The sequence below is a fragment of the Budorcas taxicolor genome, chromosome 3 (genome assembly GCF_023091745.1).
Source record: "Budorcas taxicolor isolate Tak-1 chromosome 3, Takin1.1, whole genome shotgun sequence".
Lineage (NCBI taxonomy): Eukaryota > Metazoa > Chordata > Mammalia > Artiodactyla > Bovidae > Budorcas > Budorcas taxicolor.
The window spans coordinates 12361422-12372691 of NC_068912.1; the positions used below are offsets into that span (position 1 = coordinate 12361422).

Consider the following 11270-nt stretch of genomic DNA (forward strand, 5'->3'; position numbering starts at 1 on the left):
TATTAAGTTCCTACTAAAAAAATCTACGCAATCTGCTCAATTACTCCATCCAAGGGAAGACGTCAACTGGACATCAGTATGAACACTACGCCTTAATAGCTTTCTGACCTCCAACAGACTCACCAAATGAATCTCAATTAAAGCAATTACATAATTTTAATATCCATATTAAAAATTAAGAGGAAAATAAAGTATAGGTAATAATAATAACAATAAATCAAAATGCTAAAGAAAATAAATGTAACTAGGCTGGCATCTGATCAATGTATCCCCTCCTTGCTTGGCTTTGTCCATAAAAATAATCCTCAGTCTCCATGTTCTGTTCCTAACTTCCCAAAATATGAATGTATCCCCTGAATATGTATATCCACAAAAACATATATAGTAATACATAATCTCAGAGAAGTAGGAATGTCAGTCCAACCCTACCCTCTCTTTGACAATAGAAAATCTCATGTGTTACTATTTTCTTTAAATATCTCTGAAGACGCATAAACATCATGACAGCGATGAAGTCTGAAACACTTAGCTGCCTCCTTCACCTTTTGCGGGAGACAGACAAAGAGTTTTAATAAGAACATAGCCAAATGATGCAGAGATGCCAGAAAGGCAAGGGATTAAGACAATTTATTTGACAATACATTTATTTCAGTCAGTATTTATTGAGAAAGATCTCTCTCAGGACAGACCAGCTACATAATTTGTGAGGCCAGTATAAAATGAAAATGCAGTATCTCCTTCGAAAATGAACAGGATTTTGAGATGGCAACAACTGCACAGGTTACCTGCCCACAATCTGCCATGAACCAGGTGAGGCTTTTGATCATGCACACAAATACAAACACGTAAATCTTGCTTTCAAGCAAATGAGAGAAAAACACAAAAATTTTAAAATTACTGTTTGGAGTAGGAAGAGATGAGTGTATTTAGGAAGAACAGTCCAATTTGGGGTATAAAGAAGAGCTATCCCCTGGACTATCCAGGGAAGTTCTTAAGAAAGAGGCATCTGAATTAAAATTTAAAGGATCAATAGTGATGAACATGTGGCTGAAGTAGAAAGATATTCTGGAAGATGGGAGGGGAAGAAAAAGATTTTCAAAAGGGTGCGGGTCAGGTCTCTGACAGAACAAATTGCTTTATCAAAATCATGCTTTGTTTAGAGCTATGAATCATGTTTAAACAGAAGCAGAAGGGATTTTATGTGGAGGGTAAAACTAATGACACTAGAGTTGATTTAGTCTGTCTTTCCATTTCTTTAAGAGTCTGTTTTTGATCCATGATTCCTGTGCCAAGCAGAGTTGATGTCCTGAATTCCTGGGGTCTTGGGTTTTGGCTCCTGTGGGAAAGGCAGGGTGGGAGATAGAGAAGACATCCTGATTTGAGCTGTGGAAGGAAAAGAAGATCTCGGTCAGATAAGGGAAATCAGAGAAAGGAGAAAGGGAGAAAAAAAAGGAATAAGCTGATAAGAAGCTAAAGAGACAAAACAAGACAAGACTCACCTCTGCTTTTTAAATGAAGAATCAACTATAACCAACATGACCAAGGTAACTATTACAATTAAGCAGATCAATAACGAGAAGAAGGAGTATCCACCTAGGCGGGGATAAAACAAGAAAGTCAGTCTATAAAGTGCTCTCTCTTCTACCACAGTTAATGCTTCTCATTTCAGAGTGGTGGGACCTCCCCAGAGTTTTCATCTGTCTTTTCTAGAGTCCTCATTTCAATTCCTCCTGAGTCTGTGTCTCTGGTCTGTCCATTTTTTCTCTCTTTCATCACATCATCAGGTCCTTCTTTTTTTCTCTCTCTAATACCTCTAATCTTCTTCTTGCATTTTCTTAAAATTTAACTTCTGTCATGCTCCACCCTTCTTTCTATGGATCCCCCCCCCCCACCTGCCACCCCCCGCCAATATCCTCTTGTGCATAGCATTTCTGGCCATTTTTCTAAGTTCCTCACTCATTAGCTGTTTTTACTATGAGAAGACTATCACCTCCCAGCAGACCCCCGTTCTCTCTCACCCCAGTGAATGATGATGTCCTGGCCTCCTAGGCTGGTGTGCTTCACTTGGCAACTCAGGCCAGATGCCTCCCCAGCAGCCACATCCAGGGTTACTCGGAGATACCAGGTCCCATCAGCATTGGGCAGGACATCACCTCGCCGAGTCCCTGGGTGCTTCTGCTTGCCCCTCATCCACATCACCCATATGGGCTTTGGATGAAAGCCAGAGACATGGCACACCAACAACAGACGGCCAGGCCCGGGACTGGGGCCTTTGGACACCCAAGCCTCTGGCTTCACTAGAGAGGAAAGAGGAGGAGAAATAGGATTTAGGAGGGCACCCTAGGCTACAGCTTAGTGACTTAGGGTTCCTTAAGGAGTTTGAATAATCACTTCTTTCTCTTTTCTAGGAAACAATTCTAGACCCAAACATCTCACCCTCTAGCTTCTTACTATGTGTTTCAAAAGGTTGATAAAGAGTAGAAGACTCAAATACAGGTGTTGAAACACCAGGAATAGGAGGGGAGAAAGAGTTGGGCTCACCTTGTTTTTCCAGTTCTGACTTCCCTGCTTCAAGGATTCCTGCCAGAAACCGAGGGCAGGTGTCACTGAGAAGCTTCTGCACAATTTCTTTAATAATTCGGTAGTGGTTGAGCACCCTACAGACCTTCTCAGCTCGACTTCCTGCTCCTGGAAATGGCTTCCAGGAATTTTCTTGGAAACTCAGGAAATCTAATCCTTGATATGCTCCATTTAAGAAGGTTTCCAAAGCCTTCCCAGTATGAATTAAACATCCAAATGATACCTGGAGCTCAAAGGGGTCTGCGGGTAGATAAAGAAGAGAGAATCAATATGGAAAAAATTACAGGGAAGGAAAGTAGACAACCTAGAGATTTAAAGGAAGGAAAACTTGCTGGGGGATCACATGGAAAGCCAGAGGTGTGACAGGAAAAGGGGAGGAAATTTGTGGGAAGAAAATTTTGAGATAATAAAGGTATTTTGAAATAATTAAGGGGAAGGGCTAGACGGAAGGCTGTTAGAGAAATAAAGGACATCAACTGAAAGAGCAGACTGGGAAGTGGTTAGGTACAGGCAGAAACTTGTAAACATGGAAGAAAGGAGGGCAGAATCTTGGTTGGGAAAGGCTGACTCTGAGGCCAGGGTGCTGGGCAGAAGATCAAGAACAGACAGTTATTTGAGGTCTAGAACCTGATGGTATTTTTACAGGTGTGAGAGCTATGTGTATTGGGTGGGAAAAGTAGAGTGGGAGTGGTGGTGAAGGGTCAGCAGAGGAGGGACAGTGCCCAAAAGGAGACAAGGAACAATGTCAACGTGCACATTCTTTCTATCCTTTGAAAGATGATCAGAGCCTTCCAGAGAACATTCTCTTGGATTAAGGAACTCACATTCAAACTGAAACTGACTGGCATAGGCCTGCACTTCCCGTGGGAAACTGTGGAAGTACAGCTGCAAGAGTGCTTGTATGCTCTTCAGCTCCTCCTTGCTGAAGTTACCCTGGGACCAGGGCCTCAGAAAGCGGATGGTGGCCAAGATACTATCCCAGCCATGAGTCTGCAGCTCGCCCAGCCAGCCTGAGCCCTGGGTCTTCGTCCAGCTGTGGTTGGCAAAGGAGGAGATCTGGATCAAGCAGAAGGAGGGGGATTCTTCTGCAGCCAGATGATGGGGTCCTGGAACCTGAGGATCTGAGAGAGGGAGTGAAAGCATGGGAAACGTTGGCCCCATAGAGGAGAGGATGCATGGAGATGGTTACACAGGTTGCACATATTCCCATAGCCTCTGCCTCTGGGCCAGCATCCTCTCCCCAGAATCAGGCAGATTAACTGAGACTATGACAAAGAATACTTTGCTTGGGACTAACATGATATACAGACTCCAAGGGCATCCTGTAGGTGCATTACTCCCTTCCCCTAGGTCCTCCCCAGAACCTCTCCACCCTGCAGTTCCCAGCCAAGGGTATCTTTCCACCTGGGATCATCTTACCCACTGTGCTTGCCCCATGGCAGAGAAGTCCCTTGAAGAGCAGAGGCAGCAGAAGCAGCATTGAAGCTCTCTTAGGTGAAGGATGCCTGCACAGGCAAGCTGCCCTCAGAACTCAGACACAGTTCCCCTCTTTACCCTCTCGCCCTCTCATCTGACTTCCCTTGGTACACCAACACAGAAACCTCTCCCTCTGCCAACTTCCCTGCCTGAGAAACCCTACAGCCTCTGGCAGTCACAGGCCTCCCACACGGTCTCTCACTTCCCCTCCACTTCGCCCACTACCTGACTTCCTGATTTTCTTCTGCGTGTGCCTATGCCCTCCTGACCGCCTCTACTGCAGCCAGTCCTGGCTTCTGAAGAAAGGCTATGGTCTGTGATTTGGCTGGAATACTTAGCATCTATTAGCCTTGGAGAAATCAAGTCCATACTCGGGTTCTCAATGTCTTTTTCTTTGAAAAGAAGTGATGGAAGGTGATCAGTGATGCCCAGTGGCCTTTCCAGCAGTTTCCTCACCCCTCACCCTTCTGTGGTCTCCTCCTCCTGTATGCCCCTTGGCTACCTGTCCCCTTCTTCTTGGTCTTTCCTGTTTTTTCCTACTAACTGCTTTCCCCCTGGAGTCGACACTCACTCCTCTCACTTGTCCTGCCTGCTCCACCTCATCTCAGTCCCCTTCGGCCCTTCATTCTGCTCTTCTCAAAATCATTGCCAGAAAACACTAGACATTTTGAGTGTAGCTATTAGGATACAGGCAAACCTCATTCATCACCCACAATGAAAAAGAAGCAGTAGTGACAATACTGCTTCTTAGTAGTGACAATTATATCATATAATCTATAGAAAATGCCCTTTGCTCAGTTGTCCCGGTCAGACTAGTTGTCACTGTTGAAGGGTCTATGTCTGAATTTAACCTGGAAATCGTGAGCTGGGAGGCAGGTGGATTTCCAGTCATGTTGTGTGAGTGGGTCTGTGGGAAGTATCCAGGGGCCCTGGAACCCATCTTTACCCCAAATGAGTTGAGTGTGTCTACTGATGATGAGCAAGCTTGGCTCTGGCTATGAAGGGTGGGCATGGCCTGGGAGCACTGGTGTCCTCTTTGGTGGTTGTTGACAAGAGAAGAGCTTTGTTGAAGGCAGGGAAGTGACTCTAAGGGATTGTAGTATGCATGGGAGAATTAATTATTGAGTTGAGTCTCTATTTTGCTTCCTTTCATTGGCATTTGCTATAGCAGCTTGAAGGCAGTTGAAACATCTTTCCTCTGTTTGGCCATTCATCTGACATTCAATTAGTGCCCACTTGGTGCCAAACAAATTTGCCAGACACTTAGGTTCAGAGAAGAAATTTCTTTGGAGAAAACAAAACAAAACCCAACTAAAATGTCTACTTTTACTATAAACCTTACTGAATAGTGATCATAATTGTGGAAAAAGATCCACACTCAGTCTCATCCTGGTATTGTTCCTGAATTCCAAAGATGACAAAAATAAATAAATAAATAAATTCACAGTTTTAGACAGACACTGGCTACTTAAAAAGAAGAGAATGACACAGGCTTCAGACTCCTCATGTGCGATGCTATGGGGAAATATTTCAGAACTCTGAGGTAATGAGATAATTCTAAATTACTTTATTCAGGCAAATTATCATTCCCCCATGAAGGCAAAGTTAAGCCATATTTGAACCCTCAGGAAGTCAAACAATATACCACACAACTTCCTTTATGAAACTGAGTAAAACCAAAATTTGCCTCCGAGTTGAACCATTAAGAAGTCTGAGCACTGAAGAGCTGATGCTTTCAAACTGTGGTGCTGGAGAAGACTCTAGAGAGTTACTTGGAAAGCAAGAAGATCAAACCAGCCAATCCTAAAGGAAATCAACCCTGAATATTCATTGGAAGGACTGATGTTGAAGCTGAATCTTCAGTACTTTGGCCACCTGATGCAAAAAAGCCAATTCATTGGAAAAGACCCTGTTCCTGGGAAAGATCGAGGGCAGGAGGAAAAGAGGGTGACAGAGGATGAGATGGTTGGATGGCATCAGCAACACAATAGGCATGAGTTTGAGCAAATTCTAGGAGATGGTGAAGGACAGGGAAGACTGACATGCCGCAGTCCATAAGATCACAAAGACTCAGACACAACTTAGAGACTGGACAACAACGACAACAAAGAACTCAAGAAATGACACAAGAATATTAATATAAAATGATTTTTAAGAGCTTCCCTGGTGACTCAGTTGTAAAGAATCCACCTGCCAATGCAAGAGACACAGATTCGATTCTTGGTCAGGGAAGATCCCCGCATGCCATAGAGGAATCAAGCCTGTGTGCCAAAACTATTGAGCATGTGCTCCAGAGCCCAGGAACCACAACTACTGAGCCCATGTGCCACAAATACTGAACACTGAGTGCCCTAGGGTCAGTGCTCTGCAATAAGAGGAACCACTGCAATGGGAAGCCTATGCACCAACTACAGAGTAGCCCTTACTTGCTGCAATTAGAGAAAAGCCTACACAGCAATCAAGACCCAGCACAGCCAAAAAATATATATACATAAACAAGATTATTTTAAAGTTACTTTTAAAATATGTAGTTAAGTCTAAGTAAGTGTTTAAAATGAACTTGTAAAATTTAACACATTTGTTTACTATTTCAGAAAAAGTAATAATATTCAAGGAATTAAATTTCATATTAATTCATCAAGACCCGAGAAGGGAAATGAAAAGAAAGAAGAGAAATAAGGATTACTGTACTTCAAATTATATTTTATTTATCATAACAGCACAATATAAAATAAAGTCAGAAAAATCGTTTCAATCATGTTTATAGAAAACTGCATTAAATCAAGCTGGCAGAGAGCACATTTAGCTCAGATGTCTAAAGCAATTAAAATATTTTAAAATGTGTGTTAATAAAAGATGAATGAATCCATTATCATGTTGGAAAATAAAGGATCCAACTGCTGAAGAGAAATTTTAAAGTCCTTATAAAATGAAAGCAAATGAAATGGTTCAAAATCCACAGACCAAAATATATCCAGAAGCAAAATAATACGAATATAAGAGGATGCCTGCAAAAACTATAAATATAAATGAAAATGTAGAAAATTTTAACTAAGTAGATTATTTACTGCCCCTAATTTTACTGACTTTTAGGCCTCAAGACATTTTGTCATATGACATAATCCAAAACTTCTCTCTTAGCAGAATGACATGTTTACCCGGGGAGACAACCTAGCCTGAAAACAGGCAACAGGCAGTATATTTACAGGAGTAGCAGATCAGGGATTTAGTGCCTTTCTGCCTTAGACCTAAGGCAAATATCACCTCTTTTGTTCTTGCTACAAACAAGAATCAGTTGCATCACCTGCACAGAAAAGCAGAGGAGGTCAGGGGTATATTTTGAGTAGCAGCCTCCCAGTTCTACAGAGAGGTCAGGTAGATTTGAAACATTTGTTTTCAACTTTATCTGAAAAAAATAAAGAATAGGATCCTAATTCTTTTAGCTAAAGAATAACGAAAGGAGTAATTGCCTGAGCGCAAGTAAAGAACATTAGAAAGTTAATGCTAAAACAGGTGGAAGATGCCTAGGGACTTATAGGAGAAAAGTGGACTTTAGAGCTTAAGGATCAGAGAAAAGAGACAAAATGGGAGATGTTAGTAAACTCTGATTCTCTAAGTCATCCTGAAGAACTGTCTCATTTTTCAAGCAACTGAAGGATTTTGAACATGGGAGTTTTGTGATTAAAATGCCTTTTAGGAAAATTCTCTAAATCCCAAGGAGATTCACTAGAGATTGTACTAAAGAATGATGAGACAATGATGGCCAATGATTGTAGTGACCTGGACAAAGGCAGGAGCAGTGAGAATAGAGAGAAATGGAAATAGCAAAGATATGTTGGAGGTCATCAGGAGTAGTCAAACAAAGTGCGACCAGGAGGAGAGAAATAGGGCCATTCATGAAGGCAGGCAGCACAAGTCTTGGGAGGATGGCATGGAGATGCACAGTTCAGATTGGTTCATGTTCGAATAAGCTTCCAGATGGAGGTACTCAGGTGTTTCATGGTACATGGATTGTTGCAATGGGGTGCTATGGATGACACAGAACCTGCCAAGAACATGATGTTGAGGGCCAAAATCTATCAAAATTTGATAGGCTTTATTTGCCTACCAAAACAAATGAAAAATATGGAGACAGATTTCCTCCATTTTTGGAAAAAATCAAAAGGTGTGTTTTATTCTCAGCCAGTGGAGAGGGGAACACAGTAGATTCATGCCTCAAGAACTGTGCCTTCCCCCATGAGAAGTCCAGGGGTTTATACAAGGCAACAGCTCTCAGTCAGGAGTAGGTGCTGAGTAACAAAGGTGCTAGGATCTTGATTTCTTTCTCTTGCCTTGTTTCAAAGACAGTCATGTACTGGCATCAAAGTGTAAGTGAAGGTACTCAGTTGTGTCCGACTCTTTAACCTACCAGGCTCCGGGGTCCATGGGATTTTCCAGGCAAGAATACTGGAGTGGGCTGCCATTTCCTTCTCCAGGTGATCTTCTGAACCCAGGGATCGAACCTGGGTCTCTTTCACTGCAGACAGACGCTTTACCGTCTCAGCCACAGGAACCCAGTAATTGAGCCTGGCTGTTTAATGGCTCCGAGGCTAATTTTTGATATGCAAATGCAAAGGGGAAGGGTATTATAAGGGTAAATACCAAAACAGGATGTATTTAGCATAGAGTCAAAAGAACAAATGTGAGTTGTAGCTCCCTCAGAGTTAGGTGGCAGAAAAGCAAACTTAGTGACAGACTTTTAGAGTTAGGAGGCAGAAAAGCAAACTAACTTAGTTACAGACTTGCAGTGTCAGGAGCAGTTATTTTATTTATTTTAAAATTAAAAATTGGGATTGTTCAGGTTTGCTCACTGTTCTGTTTATCTTCTTTGTTCTCAGGAAAGTGAAAGAAAAACTCATTCCTCTTTCTTCTTTCCTTTTCACTGCAACAATCAGTTCTGTTCAGTCTCTCAGTTGTGTCCGACTCTTTGCAACCCCATGGACTGCAGCACTCCAGGCCTCCCTGTCCATCATCGACTCCCGGAGTTTACCCAAACTCATGTCCATTGAGTCAGTGATGCCATCCAACCATCTCATCCTCTGTGTTCCCCTTCTCCTCCCACCTTCAATCTTTCCCAGCACCAGAGTCTTTTCAAATGAGTCAGCTCTTTGCATGAGGTGGCCAAAGTATTGGAGTTTCAGCTTCAACATCAGTCCTTCCAATGAATATTCAGGACTGATTTCCTTTAGGATGGACTGGTTGGATCTCCTTGCAGTCCAAGGGACTCTCAAGAGTCTTCTCCAACACCACAGTTCAAAAGCATCGATTCTTCACCGCTCAGCTTTCTTTATAGTCCAACTCTCACATCCATACATGACCACTGGAAAAACCATAGCCTTGACTAGACGGACCTTTGTTGGCAAAGTGATGTCTCTGCTTTTTAATATGCTGTCCAGGTTAGTCATAACTTCCCTTCCAAGGAGTAAGCGTCTTTTAATTTCATGGCTGCAATCACCATCTGCAGTGATTTTGGAGCCCCAAAAAATAAAGTCTGACACTCTTTCCACGGTTTCCCCATCTATTTCCCATGAAGTGATGGGACCAGATGCCATGATCTTCATTTTCTGAATGTTGAGCTTTAAGACAACTTTTTCACTCTCTACTTTCCCTTTCATCAAGAGGCTCTTTAGTTCTTCTTCACTTTCTGCCATAAGGGTGGTGTCATCTGCATATCTGAGGTTATTGATATTTCTCCTGGCAATGTTGATTCCAGCTTGTGCTTCTTGAGCCCAGCGTTTCTCATGATGTACTCTGCATATAAGTTAAATAAGCAGGGTAATAATATTTGTTACTCCTTTTCCTATTTGGAACCAGTCTGTTGTTCCATGTCCAGTTCTAACTGTTGCTTCCTGACCTACAACACTGCAACAATGGTACCATAGAAAGAAGTGTAGATGGCATGTAAATCTGTCCCTCACTTTCTAATTGTATTTTTAAGTTAAATTAATAACTATCTGTGTCATAGAAAATGTTCAGGTCTCTTGAATATGTTCATTTATTCATTCTTTGCTTGACTCATTATTTATTGAGAACTTAACTATATACCAAGCATTTCACTAAGAGCTGAGAAAGAGAAGGGAAAGGAAGGAGGAATATAATTTGTGTCTTGGTGGAGTTTACTGTGAATATCAATGAATATATAAACACAGTAGTCATAAGCACTGAATTTAGAAGTACACAATGCAATGATGAGAAATGACAAGAAAAATGGACAAAGAGAGATCAAGGAAAGAGTCCCAGAAAGTGAAACACACCTGCATTCTGGGGGAACAGAGGCATTAGCCTGGGAAACAGACCACAGTCATTGCAAAGACCTGGTATACGTATCAGGGACTGTGTCCCATCTGAGAAACTGAACCAGCCACAATTCACATGTATTTCACAATATACCATTTCTCAAATATCATTAAAATCCTTTTCTATATTTCAACTATAATTTTTCCTGAAAGAATGTGAAAGTGAGTCGCTCAGTCGTGTCTGACTCTTTGTGACCCCATGGACTGTAGACTATCAGGTTCCTCCATCCATGGGGTTTTCCAGGCAAGAGTACTGGAGTGAGTTGCCACTTCCTTCGCCTGGAGCTCTTCCTGACCCAGGGATTGAACCCGGGTCTCCCGCATTTTAGGCAGACACTTTACCGTCAATGGACAAAAGACACTTGGACATGATTGTGCATTGAATCCCATAGTGTACACTAGTAAAATTTGCACCAGGTTTACATCTAGGTAACATAGTCAAAGGGTTCTGCATCTGCTAATCACTCATAGCAGCCTACAGCACCTGCAAGTCTCAAATAGTAATGAATGTGTCAGAGCACATTGTTCTATTCATTTATGAAGTACCAGGTGTGCTGGACAGCCAACAGTTTCAGAATGATGGGCTTTTATGTTACATCTGGGTAACACAGGGACTTCCTCCCTCACCGTCACCATCTTAAGCAGCTGTGAGCTAAAACTCACTTATGCTACACCCACCACCATTCAGGAGACCTCCAAAGCTCTTTTTCTTTAATTGAAATGTAGTTGATTTACAATGATTTGCTCATTTCTGCAGTAGAGTTGAAGGTCTTTTAAACATTCAGCCAGGCTTCTGCTGAAGTTTTTTGCCTCTGTTCCTGACACTAAACCATAAATAAATGGGAATATTCAGAAAGCATCCTAATACCATGAAGACTA

General features: G+C 42.1%; 1 protein-coding gene across 1 annotated transcript; it reads right to left on the bottom strand.

Moving 5' to 3' along the window:
* Positions 1-1223: 1223 nt before the first annotated feature.
* Positions 1224-4060, bottom strand: LOC128044710 (T-cell surface glycoprotein CD1e, membrane-associated-like). The gene is made up of 6 exons (XM_052637112.1): positions 4000-4060; positions 3405-3701; positions 2542-2820; positions 2019-2297; positions 1500-1593; positions 1224-1383 (listed from the first exon to the last, which is right to left on the bottom strand). The coding sequence occupies exons 1-6, from the start codon at positions 4058-4060 to the stop codon at positions 1224-1226; spliced, it is 1170 nt and encodes a 389-aa protein (XP_052493072.1).
* Between the last annotated feature and the right edge of the window lie 7210 nt (positions 4061-11270).